Raw genomic sequence first — 20,922 nt, 5'->3', positions numbered from 1 at the left:
AATAGGTAAAACTTTGTTTAATAGCTTGTAAAATTCTTAATAATGACCAAATAATTTACTAATAAGTGTCCAGGAAAAAAAAGGTGTAATTTGGCTCTAAATATAGTTAAAATAGAGACAGTGTTCAAATTAATTCCAGTGAAATGCTATAATACAGTAGCATACCCAAGCCAGCTGAACATGCAAAAATAGACAATTAGTCTATAGGGCAACAAACAGTTCAACAAATATAGATAGTAAAGTTTCCAGTGATTCAATTAATGATAGTTACTAACTTGGGTTTAAATTGAGCTGTCCTTTCAATGGAATCCCCCAAGAAATCAAGAACTGCATGTGCACCCAACGCATCCAAATGTTTGTCTCTCTTTTTCCCGTAATTAATACTGAATTGCATAGTTCTTTCCAGGAATTTTCAATAAATTATTGGGAGATTATTTGGATATTTAAGATCATGTTGTGAGAGTCTTTACAAAGATAGACACACGAGAGAGTGTTTATTTGAACAGTAATATTATAGACTATGAGTGGCCTGTTGATGTATAGAGATGGGTTAAAATGATTAATATTAGGTCATTTAAAAAGAAAAAGTCTTAAAAGCTGATCGAGTTGTTGTCAAGTGCCCTACCGGGAAACTCAGAAGACGGCAAACTATGGATCATAAACAATATTTTCCACTGAGTTTTCAAAGCCATTAATGCCCTATTTTTACAGTTACACTGTCAATTTAATGGCTATATAGGCTATAGTGGAGCTATAGAAAGTAACTTACCATGTTAACTAACTAGAATCGCCTTTTTCCTCTTATTCCTGTCGATGATCAATTCGTTTTGCCTGAGCAGTGATAAATATTTCCCCTGACCGGCTTTGGCGTTGGGTACGATTATGGCCCAACACTGTCTCGCGAACACTGTCAGATTGATGGAGAGATGATTTCGCGCAACACAAACGGGTCACGCGCTCGCTCCGTTAACCCTGGTGTACGGAGATTAGACGGGAGTACCGCCCGTGGGCACCGCCTCCTCGGGGAGCCTCCCACCAATCAAGCCGGACCTGAGGCGGGACGACGACTGTCCGATGCGCTGGCAACAGGTTGCGCTGGTGGCGCGGTGGATTTTCCCCTCACGTCTTCGGTTCCTTGAGTAACATCCTCTCATCCCACCAGCACTGTTACAGGGCTGCTGCTGCTGCTGCTGCTGCTGCTGCTGCTGCTGTGGTAAGGTCTGACAGAGGAGCCCCTGACTGGAAAGGGATTTGGATTATCTTTGCAGGTACAGTAGAACAGGTATCCTAGTCTCGAGTTTTCACACAGCTGCTGCCTATTTATTACATATCTACTTGGTCTACAAGTGGGGGAAAGTGTCGGATGTGTGAGTAATACTGTAATCCCCGTTTTGCTGAGCGTTTTTTTTTTTTTTTTTTTAATATTTGGATAAGCAGAGATGGACACCTGTGGATTGGTGATAGGCTTTTGGCAGCCCTCTTCTTGTGCTCAGCTTTTCCTGCTCACGATAATGACCGAAAACAAGAACTGTGGGGGGGGTGCGCGTTTTGTTTGGTCGCTCTCAGGCGTTAGTCCAGAGGTTTGAATGGAGCTCTGTGTGTTTGCGGCTCTGCTCCGTATAATTGGATCTGACTGCGCTGCGCAAAGAGGATATGAGAGGTTATTACAGCAGGGAAAGGCTTCAAATCGGATCCGACGGCGTCTCGTTTGGGGGGGGGGGCAGGTGAAAGGTTTTTTTTTTATCTACCTTGTAGCTCCGCTCGTGGTCCCACTGGCTCGTGTAAACAACCCGGGTGGTTTCGACGCGCACCGATACTGACTGACTGGATAGGTGGGTGTGACGCAATTAATCCAGGAGCAGACTTGGCTCACAGGGGCGACACTGCTCTAATGGTTTCATTTGACATTACGGTATGAATTGGAAAGCGACATTATTTAATTTATGAGTCGAGGCGTGCAAACAATGAATTACAACGTCGTCTCCGCACTGTTGAGGTGTGCGTGGCTGAAAAGTGGGACGAGCCGTATGAGAGGCCCCCGTTTCCCAGCCAGCAATAAAGTTTACAAATGGGAGCTCTGGGCGACACTTAAAGCTCCGGTGTTGAAGGTGCATGGGTCAACATGTCACCATGTTGTTGTTACTTTACACAAGAGAACCTGCCCCTACCTCACCAACACAGCCCACGATACTGGCGACCAGAGCAGTTTGCCTGGTGTGGCTTTTCTGTTGTAGAAAATTAACTACACTCCCTCAAAAACAAACTCCAGGAATTGAAATGATATGGGGTTTTTTTGGTATCAAACAGGGCTGGGTGTTAATTCAGCATCACATCATTAATAGACTTTAGTGAAATTGCATGGTGATATGTCCATTTTGTGTTATTGTTTTACGAAAATTCTTATCTTAAATATTCAATCCAAGGAAATTATACTAAGTACTGACAAAACTATAAATAAGGTTTTGTTTTACACATGTGAAGAGTTGAACATCAATTTAATTACGCCTTTTGTCTATATTTGACATAAAATTCTTTAGGGCTGTAACTAATTATTTTGATTGAGGATTAAGCAATCAACTTTTTCCCAGGTTCATCAAGAAAAATGTTAGAAAATAGTGAAAAATGTGATATCGTGATAGGATATCTGTGATAGCTTCAAATTTTTAAATTTATCTAACCAACTGTCCAAAACCCAGTGATATTCAATTTAAAAATAAAGTAAGGTAGAGAAAAACAGGAAATGCCCACATTCGAAAAGCTTGAACCAGCGAATGTTTGGAGTTTTTGTTTGAAAAATTACTGCAGTTTTGATTTAATAATCAAAAATTGTTGCAAATTACTTCTGTTTATATATTATTCGACTAATCAGTTCAGTTGTAATATAGGCCTTCTGACATTGATTTCAGCCATATCGCCCAGCCCTAGTGTCAAAGTAACTGGTCTTCTTCAGATTCCCAGGGGGCAAGAGAAACTGGGGGGAGAAGGCTGAAGATCAGATATGCAGTAAGAAGCAGCAGAGGGGGCAGGACCGGAGGAAAATGAGAAGTGAATGCTGGGTGAGGAGAAAGGGAGGCGTGATGGCAGATTGGCCCGTTTAGCGACATTCCTGTCTCTGTTGACACAGCCTTTCCTTGTGACAAGTGACAGAGAGCAAGAGAGGAGAGGAACCAGTTGTCATCAAACAACTGCACCGCTACTGGTTGCTGAACGTGCACAATAACTGAGCTGTCGTCGAAATCTGTGTTTACCCAGGGAGCATATTTACATCTGGGAGCATTCAGTGTGAGCAGCGATCAGCAGCTGAGGGGCTGAGCACCTTGACAACAGTTGCACATGAACAAGGTTCAGAAATATGAAATGGAAACATTATTTTTTTTTAACCTTCAGCTCATAGTTTTTCATTGTTATGTCCAACATGGTCTGCAAACCTGGTTGCCTGTTGTTATGTTAGGACAGGAGAATTAATTTGTTTTGCGCTATATCTTTAGTCTCAAGTTTGTCGTCCTTTAATTAGTCTCTTCACTTTTTATTTATTGCCTATGTGGACAGTTTTCCGCATGTGTAGGCTTTACAGTGGATGCTGCCCCATTTCTCAGTTTCCTCTTGATCTGTCCTTATTATACAAATGCAAACCACGCGCAATGCCGAGTGTAAAGGCAACGTCTGGAATCCTAAGAATGTTTTTGGGAAAGACAAAGGCCGACTTTGATTCGCTAATCTAGACTCATTGCTAGTCGAGGTTGCTGCACGTTACTCTATAACTAGCCATCGCTTAGAGTCGGTTACTTTTTAAGTCCTCTGTGGACCACACCTCTAAGTGCTGTAGGTATGGACCAAGGAAACAGGCTGGGGTCAGAGTGTGGCACTGAAAATCAGCATTAGCAGAGTTTAAATACAAAGATGAATGTACGCAGGAGAAATAACACTTTGTGTTTGTCAAGAAGCTATTATAAGATACTGCACATTACTTAGTACTTGCTTATAGAGATACTGAAAGGAGTGATGCTTATTAGATCAACTACCTGCTACCAGATGAGGAATGCACAGCAGATTTCTGCATACGTCTGTGCACACCCTTGCATATTTGTGTGTGTGTGTGTATGTGCATATGCTTGAGCTGATGTGTGTGTGCCTGCACAGCTCAAAGTAAACAGTCTACGCCTGAGTGACTCTACTCTGAGGGCTGGTGACTGCGGAGACTCTGGCAAAGGCAGGGGCAGAGAGAAAGAGGGGAGGCCCATTCCTGATGTAGTCCCTAGTGTTTAATGCTCCACAGAGCCCGTACAAAAGGAGGAGTATTCACCTTCTCATAGTGTTCATTACCAAGCTAATTTTCAGAGCATGTAAGGTGGACATGCTTAGTTTCTGCTACTGCGACTTAGTTTCTGCACCATTGTTGTTGCTGTCTGAGTTGTTTAAATTCAGTCTATAAACTGAACATTGATGTGCAAATATTTTGATCATCAATGAATTGTTTCAGTGATTTATTTTTATTTTTATTTTATTTATTTTTTTTATAAATACAAAATATATACCGGGTCCAGCATCTCAAATGTGAGAATTTGATGGTTTTTTCTTTGTGATGTACAATAGAACAGCTTTGGGTTATGGACTGATGGTTAGATAAAACAAGGAATTTGAACACTTCACGTTGGACTAAACATAAAATGATTAATCGACAATGAAAATGTTAGATGCAGCCATATTTCAATTGAAAACAGCAATACAGACTCAGTGTGTCATTCAAAGAGGTACTCCAGCAATTTATTGTTGTACTTCCATATAGTTGGAGAACTCACAAGAGACAAAATTTTGAAAAGAGTGATCAAAATCGAAGCAATGGAGGCTAAGATATCCTGACTTTCAGTCTCCGCTATAGGTCAAGCTCCAAAAATGCTGGATCGTACATTCCCCATAATGTATTTATGGGCAATGGGTTACTTATTTTATAAACTTTAGAAAGCTCCCTCAGAGATAAAGAAGACATTATACAACTTTCTATCACTGGCTGAGCAGTGCCCCTCGTGAAAACTAAACTGACCTTTGTGTGTAAAATCTGTGGAATGCCCCTTTAACGTGATATTAAAAGTTATATTTATTTGTCAGTAAAATACGGCATAAACTGTCAGCATCTCATTGCCACTGTGGTCACCAGTAATGCAAATACAATCCACCATTTTCATGTCAAACACCTTCACACAATAGGTCTTTGTTCCCGTTTATAAATATCAAAAACTCCATGAATGAGTCGACCCAGTTGTCCTTTTTGTGTCTTGTCGTTCTTTAAGAATGATTGGATAAACGCATAAAGTAGCATATCAGCCTACCTATATAAGTTAGAGGCAACATATCAATCTTTTTGGTGTCTCATACACACAAACTACTACTCTCACCATGTATTCCCTGCTATCTGAACACACCCTCTGGAAAGATTATGGCCTCAACCTGCACAAAGAGACTCTTGGTGCCGCAGTGGCATATTTGGCATGACATGAATACAATACATTCTGGTTGAAAGGGAATTTTACCTGTAGAGCAGCAAAAGGAGATGACACTTTCATCAAGATATACTAGCAATCTGTAATTTTAACTGAGTCAGACTCACTCCACCCAGGAAGAAGTAGGCAATTTATACAAAAGCCACGGAAAAGGTTATGAAGAAGGAGCGACATGGGTTAAAAAGAGGCATCTGAGTTAGGGAGTAATTACATTTTGTAAAGCCTGGAAACAGCAAAAGCGAAAAGGACTAGGGCACATATTAACAGTAAGGTGGCCGAAACAAAGGGTCAGTGAGGATTTAATCATCTGCAGGTCTGTATTGTGGAACAGATTTTTTTTTTTTTTAAAGAAGGCTCTCAGCACCTAAACTTTCATGTTCAGTGTTCTTGTTGCTCACATAACCTCATTTGCATTTCTGCTGTTTTACCCTCCCCGTCTGACCAGGCTGCTTGCACAGAAACCAGGAAGTGAACATGAGCACTCTCTCCAACGACAGGAAGCCGCTCGTGGATTACGGCGTTCAGATCCGCTTCATCAAGGACCTCCATGACACAGGCGGGGGTTATCCCGATAAATCCAAAGGAAACAACAGTGCAACTCCTACTTCCAGTAAATATGGGGTGGCAGTGCGGGTCCAGGGAATCTCTGGACAGCCTTATGTGGTCCTGAAAGATGGCGAGAAAGGTGACTCATATGGAGTTCAACTAAACACTCCCACCACCAGCTCAGGTCCACCATCACCTTACAGCAGCCTCCCAAAAACTAATAAAGAACCAGAAGAATTCACAAACCCCTACATCCCTGTTGTAAACACAGCATGCTCCCCTGTTTCTCCAGCAGAGGATGAGGATGGGGAGGTTTTCAGGAGCCCTCTTAGACGACCTCCAGGGGATGGTCAAGCAGGAACACAAGTGGAGGAGGAAGGTGGACCTGGAAGAGAAGGACAGGTGGAAAGGGCAAAAACTGAACCCCAACTCAAAGCAACAGCTAGTGAAACAGAGAAAAACAGAGATTGGACTAGTATAGATGGTTATAACGAAGCAGGGCTGAAACCTGTCAAATTAAACGGCATGGGACCCAGAGGGGTCAAGCAAACCAGTTCTGGTTTCACTGGCTCTTTGGGGAGGTACTGCGGGAAAAAACAGAGTACAGATTCCCCTTCAGAGTTGTTCCCAGCACCTCCAGCATCAAACAATGAGGAGCCTGCCCCAGCAATCGACACCAACTCCCTGGCACCCATCAACAAGCTCATCAGTAAGTTTAACAGTGGGACACCAGGCAGCACCCCACAGACCAGAGGCCGCTCTGGAGCAAGGCAGCGGCTCAGGTTTGACGAACGCAGGCGGTCCAGAAGTCTTGATGCCAGAAAAGATGTTCAGCCAGAGGTTTCCCTTCCCTCTCCTACCTCTCCCACTCTGAATCCCTATGCTCCTCCTCTGTCTACCTCCTCCAATTTGTTGACGTCATCTGCCATGGCAAGCGGTAGCCTGGGAAGGAGCCCTGCATCTGTTGCCAAGGTGACGGCACTCAAGGCCCCCAAGCCGAGCTTTAAGTCACCAGGGAAGTTCGTTGCCAAGGACTTCTCTCCAGCTGTAGCTAAAAAGCCCGTAAGTACCAGCAAGGGGGAGCTAAGGAGCTATTTGCAGGTATTTAATTGGCTCCTTGTTTTGTATCTTGTTTTTTTTTTTTTTTTTTTACTTTGCTTACTTTATATTTGAAGGAGATACCTCGGAGGAGCCTGAGTCAAAGCACAGAGTTCATTAGTGAAGAAGAAGCTCAGGTCAAGCAGTCTATTTTCAACATCCAGAAAGACGGGTAAACTACAAACAAGATTTACTGAAGGGCTAGGGTCATTGTTACTGTATATGGATAGACGTAGTTTCTAATCTAATCGTTTGTCCAATGTTTTCTCATCAGCAACAGTGAGAGTGAAGGATCCCTCAAAAGAAAGGTCAACCTTGGTTATGAGACAACCGGCAGTTTTAAGGTATGACAAGACATTAAAGCTCATTATTATTTTGCCCACGCATTTCGACATTTTTGAAAGTATGCTTATTCACTTTGATAAAAAGATCAATACCACTGTCATGTCTGTAGAGTAAATATTAAGCTACAACTGGCAGCCAGTTAGCTTTGCACAAAGACTAGAAACGGGGAGAAACCGTTAACCTGGATCTCTCCAAAGCTAACAAAATCCACCTACTAGCACCTCTAAAGCTCACCAATTAACAAATTACATCTTGTTGCACCGGGCACAGTCACAGTCAGTTTGCTAGCTTTAGACATAGCCAGGCTAGCTAGTGTTTTCCCCCTGGTTCCAGTCTTTGTGCTAAGCTAGCTGACTGCTGGTTGTAGCTTCATATTTACCCTACCCTAAGCTTATTTCCCCATGTTGAACTGTTTCTTTCAAGCTGGTATACAAGCTCTAAAAACTACAAGCTAGCGAGAATCAGCCCTGTCCTTTTAAAATTGTATTAATAAGAAGGTTAAAAGGGCCTGTTTACTGATAATACAGCAGACTTTTAAGGTAAACTTTGAGACCCCATTTCTTTTGAATGTTACTGTTAATGTGGCTGTAGTTGTAATATTAGTAGCTGCAGCAGCATTGAAAGTATCAGTAGTAGACTTTATTTGTTGTTATTTTGCAGCCATCTAACCTAAAACTTTACCACTTCACAGAAAGCTCAGCAAACCTACTGTATAGCAGAAGAAATAATAACAATTAAGACATTGCATTTATAATGGCACATGATCAACTTAGCTTTTGTTGTGTCTAGATTCAGCATATTGGTCAAACAAAAGGATAGAAAGTAGTTGTGTCTGGGATGGGAAGCCTCTTCTCAACAGAGCAGTTCTTTTAATGAAGTTAGCAGATGGTTGGCAGCCGATCCTCTATACTGAGGATATGAAGTTTTCTATTTCATTCAACTTTGTCTCTGAGGATCCTCTTTTGGCGGGCCAAAAATGTGAAAAGTAATGGGCATGCTATTGTTGTATCCCTCTGTCAATTTTGCTGCCATCTCTGCTCCTTTGTGCCCCTCTGACACCTTATTAAAATAGACTATGCCATGGTTTTTATGAGGACGCACACACTGCTTCCTTTAAATTTGCAACCTTTTGCATAAATCTACATACAGAAGTAATTCCTTTGTGTCCTTCACTCATCGTATTACATGCACTTGATTATATATGATCCCTTGTTATGTACCTCTCAGCGTGTTTGTGACCATGGCTACTTGTGAATTATTTGCCCGTCTTGTCTCTTGGCAACGATGCACCTGCAGAGGAAAGCTGTTGAGGGCTCAGTGTGTGTTGAGAGAGAGTCATCGAGGGCCATCAATAATTTAACTGGACTGGAACCCTGCACCAGCTGGGGGTTGGCTTGCCGGATGGGACAGATCCTTCTCAGTGGGGTCTTGTTATACGAAAACCTCCTTGTTTTTCGCAATGTGTTATACCGTCCGCTTTAGCGGATTAGCGGCTGATTTCTCAACCAAGCACCAAGTGCTGGATGAAGGGGTTTACTACTGTTTTTTTTTTTTTGTTTGCTTTTTTTTTTTGCCTGAGGTTACTTCTTCTGTTGCTCTGCTTCGAAACCAAAACACCGTTTTGCTTGTGTACAACCAAAACATGAGATCAGACATTAGAGCAGGATCAGATGACATGTGTTGTTGCACACTAAAGGGCTCATCATCTAGAGGCTATCAAGATCAAATCAGCTATTCTTTTAGACCAGGCTTATATTGAATGTCATTTGCAGTATGTAATCACAAGTTTTTCAGCTATAACTTCTGATGTATTTAGCATTGCGGGAGAGTCTCTTATTACTAATACACATAAGGATACAGCTGATGCAATTCACTTCAAGTGCTCAAAAGAACTTATACATATTCTCAGTTATGTTATCGTCTCTTAATTATCTCTTTGTGAAGACAGCGAGAGACTGTGGGACGAAAAGAAAATGAAACAAATCTGTACAAAGCGTATCGTCATAATCCATTGCTAATAAGTAACAGAAATGTGAGGTCCCCTGAGGAGCAAAACCGTCTGTGATCCTCGCTTTGTTTCTCTTTTCTGTCTCTGTGTGTGCGTCCCTGTAATGAGTGTGTAGGAGGATAAGAGAGGTTTCATGGGCAGGCTGCGCTTACACCTCCTTTTCAGTGAGAGGGGGCCTTGACGAGTGGCAGAGTGGTGTAGGCGACAAAGGAGCCGCCGCTCCGGCTCTGCTCCCCTGCAGCCTGTCAGAAACTGTTGTTCATGTGGGGAAACCGTCTTTCTTGACAACGACTGAGCACACTTGCAGGGCCTGTTCTACCAAAGATTTTTTGACTGTCAGAAACTAGGGCAAGAAAATCCGAGGCAGGGTTTTTTCTTTTAATGTTGAAGATAATACAGAGTGTATAATGTATTTGCAAGGTTGACAGTGACACTCTGTTGCAGTCCTGCTCTCTATGTCTTTGTGCTCTCTCTTTGTCCTTTTTCTCTTAAGTCTCACCCTGTTTTTGTGTACAGAAGGGAGGATCTGATGGAAGCCTCCAAAAGGGGAATCTTGAGGAACTTCAGGAGCAACTCAATCGCTGCAAGAAAGAACTGCAGCAGGCCCATGATGAGTAAGGATGTTTGCGTGTGTGTGTGTGTGTGTGTGTGTGTGTGTGTGTGTGTGTGTGTGTGTGTGTGGTTTTGTGTGTACACTTAGCAACCAACAATAAGCTTCCAGTTATTGCTACTTTGGTTTTTATGTCAAAAGATTATTTCTCTATTGCCTTATCGATTGGCATGCTAATGACTCTGGTGTTGCAATATTAATGTGTGTGTGTGTATGTGTGTGTGTGTGTGTGTGTGTGTGTGTGTTTGTGTGTGCGCAGACTGGCCGAGGAGCGAATGGCCAGAGAGGCTGCAGAATCTCGTCTGCGCCTACAGGAAGATCAGCTGGCTCACCTTCAGGAGGAGCTGAGGAGGGTTTCAGAAATCTCACCCCACTCAGAATCACTGCAGACGGTACTGACACGCCGCACAGCTGCGCACACACACACACAAACACTTTAATCTGTTTATCTTACTATCTACTCCTCTGTATCATTTGTAATTTTTTTTCCATAGGATGTGATGACTCTGCAGGCCGAGCTGGCTGAGGCTGCCATGTTGCGTCAGCGCCAGGAGGATATGCTCCACCAGCGGGAGCGCGAGCTGACGGCCCTGAAGGGAGCGCTGAAGGAGGAGGTTGAGTGCCATGACAGAGAGATGGAGGCTCTCAGGGAGCAGTACAGCCAGGACATGGAGAACCTGAGAAAAACCATGGAACAGGTCACACAGGTGGATGGCACTGTCTTAAGTTAGTCGAACTTAAGTTAAAACGCAACTTTTCGGAACAGATCTCCTGGGGCTTGAACTGTGGTGCAGCAGTGGTTTATTGAATATTTAACAAAAAAAAGGTTTATCATAGCAAAAATGACGACTAAACATTGGAAACAGGGATAAAAGGAATAAAAACTGAGCAGCTGAGCTGAGTCTTTTTGAACTGTCTCAGGCTAGACTTCAGTTAACCAGGAAGGATTTTTTTAACCTCTTTGATGGCCATAGCAAAACTTGCAATGCAGCAATCACGATGAATATTTCTCAGTTTCTGATCACTGTGTGAGTTTTTTTTCTTTTTTTTTTTCTGTTAGATCATAGTCTCCTAATGCACTCTTAAGACAGAAACAGTCAGAACATTTTTTTTTTTTTTTTTCAGAGAAGCTCTTTGTACAGATGTAGTGGGAGAGCGGTCAGGTTAAACCTGTCAGGTAGTTCGTGTGACCTCTGTGCGTTATTAAGTCGATTATTAAATTGTGCTTTGATGTTGCATCTTTTATACACCCAGGCTTTGTCTTGCTACTCTGTTTTATGTATCAGTATGCATTGTTCAAACACTGAATCAGGGTACTGTAACGTCAGGTTAAGCCCAGTGTGCAGAGCTAGAAAAGAGAATCTTGCTACTTGTTATTGTAATGTAAAACTTTTCCATCAGAATTTCTATTGTAGAGTTTCTGTTTCTACCAGTGGTGTATTTTTGGAGTACTGTAGGATGTGGTGTAGAAGAAATTTGAAGCATATATGTATATACAGGAATTGATCATTATGCAGATTTATGGAAACATTAACAGCAGTGTCAGGAAAAAAGTAACACACAGCCTGAGAGCAGGAAATAAGCAAACAGACTGTCAGCTGCTTTTGATGAGGTGATTTATTTGACGGGAGGAGGATTAAAGGAGCTGGATCGCTGTTTGTGTCGATTGTACTATGCCCTATCTTGTCTGAAATTTGATAGTGTTATTTCTTATGTAGAAGTATTTTTTAGAAGTTGAAGGCCCGCTGGTGAAGGAGTAAGCTGAAACATCTGTGTCTCTGTTCCTTTGTGCCAAGCATTTGCTTGAAAAAGATTATGAATTAAAAGAAAATGTGATACATTTGGGAGTGTGAACTCCCTTTGAATCACTGTTTATACACTATGTCATAATAATGAGAGCTCTAAATATCATTTTTTTTGTGTGTATGTTTGTGGTTATATATCAGTCCCAGGAGCAGATAGAGGAGGAGAGGGAGAGGGTGAACACCTCCGTGTTGACCCTGGAGGAAGAGCTGGAGAGCTGCAAAGATCAGGGAGAGCAGTGGAAGACACAGCTGGAGATCACCACACAGAAGCTGCACATCACCAGAGAAGAGTTAGTGTCTATAAGTCATAAATATTTACATATATTTACATAAATATGTTCTTTATTTTACCGTTAAATGGCAGATGACCGTAAAAAATATCAATGTCAACCAATAGTAAGCTGTTCAGCCATTGAGCGTAAAAGACATGTCACCAAAAACTAAAGTATTTCACACTTTGTGCAGATATGGCACCACTTGCTACTGTGACGTTTTGTATGGAGGTAACTCACATCAGAAGCCTCTCTAAATTGTATGAATCCGTAGTGATGTGGAGGACACATACTGTATCTTTTTCAAGATGTCTTTAAAAAAACAACACACAAGCATGAAGCAACGTTGAAAGACAACAAATATGTGGATACATCAATGTTTATTTTAAAGACATAGGATAGAAGTTTAAATGTCTTAAGATCGCATGCTGAACCAAAAGGATTATGGAGCTATCCCAACACTTTGGATCCATAAAAAGACTCATGTACACATTAAAATAGGATTTTAATCACAGCTATTCTTCATTGCTTTGAACTGGCAGTTGTAACATATTCCAGCCTCGGTCAAGCATCGAACACCATCTGTCATATTGGATGTTTTTACAATCAGAAGAGTTTTTGGTTCACTCCTATACAATTGCATTTCTCTCAAGATATTTTTAATGCATGCACTCTTTGACTTTACTTTTCATTCGGCAGGAGATGGAAGAACAACAGCAGTCGAATGTGAGAGGGGAAATTAATCTCACTGTGTCTGATTCGAGTAGATTTAGCCTGGTTTCAATCAGAATTTGAGATATGTTCCCTGAAATTCACCTGAAAAGCTCATATCTCAGAGTGGATTGTGTATCTGATGACATCTGTTTTGATCATTAGATTGGTGAACCTTTACTAACAGTAATCCAGTGATAATAAACCCAATCATATCATTCCTTCAAACAAATCAACATTCAGAAATTTAGTTAAATGATTGTGTCTTAATGAAGTTATATTGATCAATCATTATTTTATTGTTTTTTTCCAATCATACAATCCAAACAACACATTTCCTGATTTAATAGCTAATGGACATAATTAATAAGTATGTGATGCATTTCAGTTTAAGGTGCAATCCTACAGTGAAAGTGTCTCTCCTTCAACAAAAGACAGATTCTGAATGGGATGATGTTTTCAGTGCAGTAGTTTAACTCCCTGGCGCTTCGTTTGTCGTTTGTCACTGCTATCCTTGGCATGTGCACGTGTGTGTGTTTGTGCTTATGGCCTTGCAGTGTGTGAGCATGTCTGCAGTACATAGAGCTACTGTAACCACTGTGTGCTCTTTAAGATCTACTTTCTTTCCACAGGCTGCTGAAATCCCGTTTAGAGAAGGAAGAATTTGAGGGTGAGCTGAAGGATCTCCAGGTTTCACTTCTCGCCATGAAGAAACAAAAGCCTGCATCTGACGATAACCGTTCTTTAACAGAGGTAATTCACGTTCACATTAGCCACGAGGCAGAACAAATTCCTTCTCGCTGTATGGGTGAAATCCAAGGGCTCATCTTTTCTGTTTTGCAGTATGTTTAGTTTTTGATAATCTGTCAGACCAGAAATGTGGCTGTGGGTTTTCCTTTGGGTGGAGTTTAGATCATTTCTCTCTCATTATCATTCATTTTTCCTGCACACACACACAAACACACACACACACACACACACACGCACACACGCACACACGCACACACGCACACACACACACACAAACGCAATGACACTCGCATGCCCCATACTCATATTAACACTTAGTTATGCGCCCTGGCACATTCCTCTTGCTCACACACGCATTGTTCATCTCTGATTACTTATCCCAAGGAGCTTCAGCGTTGCCATGACGACCTGAAGCGGGCTTGCGCCGATCTGGACAAACAAAAGGGCGAGTTAGACGAGAAGAGCGAGGCCCTTCAAGCCGTGAAGAAAGCGAGTGGAGAGAAAGAGGCCGAGCTTCTGTCTGAAATCACCAGGTTGAAGGAGCAGTCGCAAAAAGACAGGGCCGAGCTGGAAAAGGCTCTCGAGAAGTCAAAAGAGGTGAAGCGGCATCTAGATTCAATGGAAAACAAGTGAATTTGATAATATAGAAAATTTAAAAAGATAAAAGGAACCCCTCTTGCATCGCTGAAATGGATTTAATGTACAAAATAAACAGGAGATTATAGTTTTTGTATAAATATCAAAAATTGGTATTTATGTATAGTCAGTAAATTCTAAACCGTGTATCAAGTTTCTGTTTCACCTCCCCCTTTCTTCTCTCTATTTTGACCCATGTCTCTCTGCAGTCATCAATTGGATCCACAGGAAGGAGCGTGGTGGACTACGGCACCAACCTGGAGCTCCAGGAAGCAAATACTCGCCTCAGGGAGAGGCTGGCACGCATGGTACCACACACAAAAAAAAGACAGTGCAGTACACAGCTGTACGCACACATGCACGCAAAATTATGTAAACACACGTACTGTACAAGAACAAAAGAAAAGGCCTCCCACAGATTCTATTTTCAAATGAGAGATGTGAGGTAAATTAGATCCAAAAGAAAACTCAAACGTAAGCTTAGAAAATAATCCCTCAAAGATAAATTTGCATAAGCTGTGCATTGTACTCCGTATGTGCTGGAACACTAACGTATTACAGCTGTTTTAAGTGCTATAATCGTATTACTTTTGATCATGTGACAGGCATAGTCATATACAAATCAGTATAGGTGCAAATTGAAGAAAAATCAACGTGTCAAGGTTGCGGGGTAAAGCTTTGGTCTGGAGTTTGTATGCAGTGATCAGGACAATTAAGTTTAAAGTACAGAGTCTTTATTTCAAATATATTTTGAATATGAAAGGACTTAGAGCACCTATTTTACATAACAGATGTAATAATACAGAATACAAAACCAAATTATGAAATACTTGAGAAATACAAATAGGTTTGCTATGTGGTAAATATTGTTCTCTCACACAAAATACTTTTTACCTACAGCATGATAGCAATAAAAACAAAAATTAGTCCACATGCTATAGACCCCATCTTCATCAGGGGATATTTTCTCATTCTCCAGACGAGGCTTCATTCCAGCATGCCCCGGAGCTTGGAAGCCGAGGAGGCAGTGGAAGCTATGGAGGATGAGAACCGCTCCCTGAAGTCTCAGCTGGAGGAGGCCAAGAGAGGAGCCACCCGCCTAAGCAAGGAGAGGGATGAGCTGACCCGGCGGCTGGAAGAGAGGGACCTCGAGAGGGAGGCACTGCGGAGGAGCAAGAGCGACCTGGAGGAGCAGAAGAGACTGCTGGACCGAGCCCTGGAGAAGATTAACAAAGAGGTGTGTGTGTGTTACGGTTAGATCAACAGCATGGTTTGCTCATATACTGTGTGTGTGTGTGTGTGTGTGTGTGTGTGTGTGTGTGTGTGTGTGTGTGTGTGTGTGTGTGTGTGTGTGTCTATATAGATATATATATATATATATATATATATATATATATAGATATATAGATAGATAGATAGATAGATAGATAGATAGATGTTTTCATACCTCGCCATTTCCTCTTTTGTGCTTCCCCCACTGTCAGATGGAGATGATGATGGGAGATTCCCGTCAGTCGGTGGCAGCCCTTCAAACACAACTTGATGACTACAGGGAGCGTTCGAGGAAGGACCTGCTGGAGGCGCAGCGCAACTGCAAAGACAGGCTGACTGAGCTGCAGAGAGCCCAGAGCAACCTGAAGGCCCAGCAAGAAGAGGTGAGGACGAAAGGCTAAAAAACAAATCTGCTTGTGTTGGAAAACCCAGAACGTCTGAAACTTTCAAAAAGTTTTTCATTATTTTAGCAGTACGTAAATGAATTCTTTTGTAAAAAACTAGATCCCTCAAACAATGGAAACTTAATTGTTACCCTTAATTTTTTTTTCTATTGTTTTTAAAGGCTTTTAAAAGTATTTCAGCTTTTTTTTAGCTGTGCCAGCATTGCGATTTTAGGGATGGCAGTGTCCAGCACTGTTGTCCAGACTGAAATATCTCAACAACTACTGGATGGATTACCATAAAATTTGGCACACACATTCATGTCAAATGGATACGTGCAAAACTAATGATATTTCCATCAGTGTCAGCTGTACTTTGTGTTTAGTACTAATTAGGAAATGTTAGCATGCTAACAGGCTAGTATAGGAACGTGGTAACTGACATGGTAAACATTACACCAGCTAAACATAATGGTAACATTGTCATTGTAGGCATGTTAGCATACTGATGTTAGCATGTAGCTCATAGCATTGCTGTGCCTAAGTACAGTCTCACAGAGCTGCAAGCATGGCAGTAGACTCTAAGTTGAGTTAGAATATAGTATATAAGTGTAAGTGTATATAAGAGTATATAAGGTGATGGACTGTTTGTGGCTTAGTACTCTTTTATACATGTTTTATGAAACTGTATGAAGTAGCTTTCAGGAGTGTAAACTAGAACAGCAAGTCTTTATGAAGATGCAGAAGTGGTTAAGACTTGCATAGAACTGTGTAAATACTGTATATATTTAACATTTAGTCTGAGGAAGTGTAGCAGGGTTCTAAAAAGAGCATGCATCTTTGGCAAACTCTAAGGCAAGCTTGAGGGGAATTGTGAAAGCAGAAATTGCATGAGAATGGGTGGAATTCCTATAGAATTTCATATATAATGACCTTTTTTTCAGGTTTCCCGTCTGAAGAAGGAGATGCTGGTGTGCAGTGAGGACCGAGACAGCGCCCAGCTGGAGAGAGACCTCCTCAGCAACCGTCTCAAACACTTGGAGAGTGAACTAGAGTCAGAGAAGAGCACCCACACTGATCGCACCAGGGAGATCAGGGGCCTGGAGGTGAGGCTTCAGGGTCAAAGGTCATGAACTGGGGAATCTAAAGATGGATGAAGAAGCAAAGTGGGGATTCAGTGACGTGTAAGCAAATGGAGTTTAAAGTAATGGTGAGGGAGTCATGCATGTGAAGTTGAGGTATCAAAAAGCTTTGAGTACAAGCAGGTTGAAAAAAAAAAAAAAAAGAAATATGTTATAGTATGCATTAATCTCCTCGTTTTCCCATGTGTGTGTTCACAGGATAAAATTAAGACACTGGAGATTGAGCTGGATGAGGAGAGGAGCAGTGTGGAGCTTCTAAATGACCGTATCACACGTAGCAGAGATCAGGTACCACACAAAATATTTGAATTCACATGCAAATAGGCAGGAGGCATTTCTATGTACTGGTAGAACTGATCCCAGGTGTACTTACATTGTCTCCTCATTCTCCTCTCAGGTGGATCAGCTTCGTTCAGAGCTGATGCAAGAGCGGTCGGCAAGACATGACCTGGAGATGGACAAGAGTGCAATTGAGAGACAAGTACTGTTCATTCATCCAGTGCCTGGACATGCACGCAAACACACACACACACACACACAGTTAGAACAGCTTTTTGCAAAATCAGCCATTTATTCACCTCACTATACCACTCCCCACCCAGGTGAAGGAGTTGAAGTCTCGTGTGGCAGACATGGAGGGACAGACTCGGCCCTCAGCTGGAATCGCTCTGCTGGAAAACAAAATTCAGGAGTTAGAGGAGAGACTTCGCAGTGAAGAAAGGTATGATTGAAAACAAAATGACAAGTTTAGAAAGAAACAGTCTCTACCTGGAAACCCGGAAAGGAACAAGGGACGAAAAAAATATTTAGTGCCATTATTGACAGATAATATTGTGGTAGTATTGTGTGAATCCTGATTTTCTCCCCTCAGGGAGAAGGCCAGTATCCAGGCCTCTCAGAGACGAGTGGAGAGAAAACTAAAGGAGCTAAACGCCACGTTAGACCAGGAGAGAAGCCAGCATGTTGAGCAGAGAGATCAGGTAAATATCAAGTTTTGTATGCAAATAATCTTTGCTCTTTGTTTTAGTGTTTGCTGATTAAATACTAAATGCTGGTACTCAAATTGGATCTAATCAATTAAAGGAACAGATAGATATTTTGGGAAATACGCTTATTTACGGTACTTTGTTGCAGGGGGTTAGAGGATCCAGGGAAGCTGGCACATACTATAACCACCCTTAACACCAACATATGTAGTTTTTACGCTTTGATTTTTTCAGGGATCAAGCAATCAAACAAACAAGGTGTAATATGTTAATTGTTGAGTTTACTGCTTAGAGGTACTGGTAGGTCGATTTTGTGGGCTTTGGGTGGAACCAAGCTAGCTGTTTCCCACTGTTTCCATTTTTTGAGCTAAGCTAAGCTATGTGGCTGCTGGCTCTAAGCTACATATTTACCATTATACACAAAAGTTTTATTAATCTTCTCGTCTAACTCTCGGCAACAGGGTAAATAAGGGTATTTTCCAGAATGCCAAACTATTCTTTCATTGTCATACAAGTGAAATTTACTCTTCCTAAGTATCACGTGTTCCTGTGGTCGTCTCAAGTTTACCCACTCGACACGGTTTTAATTATGTAGTAAGAATTATCTTTAGATCCTGTTTGACTTACACCTGCTGTTTAATCATTAATGCAGTTCAAACAGTGGTTAATTGCTTCTTTTAGATAAGACTAATCTCATCTGCACTCCTCCTGACCCACACCCAACCTCACTCGGTCACCAGAACACTCTCTGACCTCCCTTCCCCTCTCATCTTTCTGCTGCCTCAGCCTTTTTTTCAGTAGCCGTAGCTGCCCCCCTTACAATCCCACATACCAATCGAACCCCTGGCTTTAACCCCTGCCTGTCTGGCTTCTTCCCCTCTGCTCCCACACCTTCACCTGCGACCTCCTCCGTTCCCCTCTAACCCCCTGCCTCTCCTTCTCCTTCCCCAGCTGTCTCTGCGTGTGAAGGCCCTGAAACGGCAGGTAGACGAGAGCGAAGGAGAGGTGGAGCGCCTGGAGGGAGTCCGCCGTAAGGTTCTCAGGGACTTGGAGGAGCAGCAGGAGCTCCAGGAGGCACTGCAGGCAAAAGTCACAGCACTGGAGACTGAACTAAAGTAGGACTTAAGTTATTAATCCAACTCTGAGAAATAATGTTGATCTTAGATGTTGTTCGCAAACAAAAAAAAATGCTAAGTCAGCTTATATTTGATAATTTAACTGTTTCACACATAATGTAAGATGACTTCCCTAACTTTCCATACTTGACAAGTAACCATATAAATACCATGTGTCTTGTTTACACTAGGTGGCACTACATAGTAACTAGCGGGACACATGCCTGTATTCACTGAGCTGCAAGGTGTAAAAGTACAAGAACTGAGTCTTGCTGTTGGATTTTCTGTTGTTTGCTTTGTCTCAGGCGGAAGTCACAGCAGACACATCGTGCAGCTCTGGGCTCCTCCACTTTAAGCTCTGAGGATGAGGACGGTTTCTATAACACCAACATCACCTCCATCCTGAATGAAAGCCACCTACAGACCACCAACTGCTAGAATAAGATGACCGCAAGAGTAAAAAGATTTTTTTTTTTTTTTTGCCTAGCAAAAACATGTAAGAATTTGTCAGAGAAAGGTACTCAGTGCATCAGGGACTCGCTTGCTTGTGTGAAGAACTCTGTTGCCATGCACTACAGACTTGCCTTGCAGTTGTTCTTGGACTTATTTTTAGTGCAGCAGTCCAACAGAGACAGGTTGTCAGGACAATTAGACTGCAGTTCTTTGAGCCTTCAGCTGTGATTAGGATTGCTTCTTTATTGTCATGTTGTATCTGTCTCGAGATCTGCTGTTTCTCTGTTTTGTTGAAGAGAAGAATTACAATTACAGTTAAAAATATAAGGTTTTACTTCATGTACTTCAACTTGAATTGTTTTCAAAAAGGCTCTATGCTGTTGGTGTTTTTTATTGACCATATTTACTGTATACTACTGTGGTAGCACACTACTGTGACATGGTTTATGTTCAGAGGTCAAATGGTAGCGAGATATTTTACCAGTTTAGTTCCACTGACGCCAGACTTGCAGATTCAAATCCATTTTAAACCAAAAGAATATTTTTTTTTCTTACTGTTCTTACTTTGTTGGTTTTATCTGTTTGCATGATAAGTTGCATCTGTCAGTGTTGTTAGTGTTGCTCCAGGTGTTTCTTTGTGTATTGAAAGTAATGTAATGTTTTGGTTGTTTTTGTTTTTTTTACCTTTGACTGTGACAGTAATGGGCCGTTTAAACTGTATAGTATTTTTACACTGTATTAGCTTTGCATACCTGTTACTCAAGACAATCAAATATACATACAGTAACACTGTGTATCCTCAGAGATTAATTTTCTCGCTTAAAAATTTTTTTTTACTTTAATGGCCATATTTCCGAATGTGGTTCAATATATCGCTGTGTATTTGGCTTGATCCATTTGCATGTTTTCCCTCAAATGCCTTGAAATTTACTTTTATATCTTTATTTTAACTTGTCACCACTTGTGTTCTGTTATGCTGCTGCTGTAATGATTTCAATTGTATTTCATAGGCTTGCTTGTGTCTCCCGTGCATTCCTAACGGACGTATCATCCTTGTTGCACCCGGCTGTTATGAATGTTGATTATAGTCTCCCAATGACATTTTGATGGTATTATTATATTTCAAATATGTCACTTTTAACATTTTTATTCGGGCAATTAGAAGCAAGTTAAAAATTTAGAGTATGTTCATTAAGCTGCTGGTAACATTTGATATGCGGCAAAGAGCTTTATAACCTTCCCAACATTTTTGACAGATATTTTAATTAAATTTTGGACCGTGTGCACAATAA

The 20,922-nt window shown here is 41.5% G+C and overlaps 1 protein-coding gene across 3 annotated transcripts; it reads left to right on the top strand.

Moving 5' to 3' along the window:
• Positions 1–1,066: 1,066 nt before the first annotated feature.
• On the top strand, positions 1,067–20,922 carry cgnb (cingulin b). Of its 3 annotated transcripts, none has more exons than XM_040122649.1 (20): positions 1,068–1,268; positions 5,944–7,106; positions 7,220–7,314; positions 7,417–7,486; positions 10,012–10,109; positions 10,365–10,497; positions 10,600–10,812; positions 12,052–12,200; positions 13,526–13,646; positions 14,028–14,240; positions 14,489–14,587; positions 15,259–15,516; positions 15,764–15,934; positions 16,879–17,040; positions 17,275–17,364; positions 17,474–17,557; positions 17,679–17,797; positions 17,948–18,056; positions 19,014–19,177; positions 19,483–20,922. In XM_040122649.1, the coding sequence occupies exons 2-20, from the start codon at positions 5,973–5,975 to the stop codon at positions 19,613–19,615; spliced, it is 3,615 nt and encodes a 1,204-aa protein (XP_039978583.1). In that variant the 5' UTR covers positions 1,068–1,268; positions 5,944–5,972; the 3' UTR covers positions 19,616–20,922. The 3 variants fall into 3 exon arrangements, 2 of the variants coding, with proteins under 2 accessions (XP_039978583.1, XP_039978584.1); XM_040122650.1 differs by lacking the exon at positions 1,068–1,268 and adding an exon at positions 1,755–1,832; XR_005706779.1 differs by lacking the exons at positions 17,679–17,797; positions 17,948–18,056; positions 19,014–19,177; positions 19,483–20,922 and having other exon boundaries at positions 1,067–1,268; positions 16,879–17,118; positions 17,474–17,492.

Source organism: Xiphias gladius, chromosome 24, assembly GCF_016859285.1.
Source record: "Xiphias gladius isolate SHS-SW01 ecotype Sanya breed wild chromosome 24, ASM1685928v1, whole genome shotgun sequence".
Lineage (NCBI taxonomy): Eukaryota > Metazoa > Chordata > Actinopteri > Istiophoriformes > Xiphiidae > Xiphias > Xiphias gladius.
The sequence above is the reverse complement of the archived record's forward strand: the minus strand, read 5'-3'. Positions and strand labels throughout refer to the sequence as shown.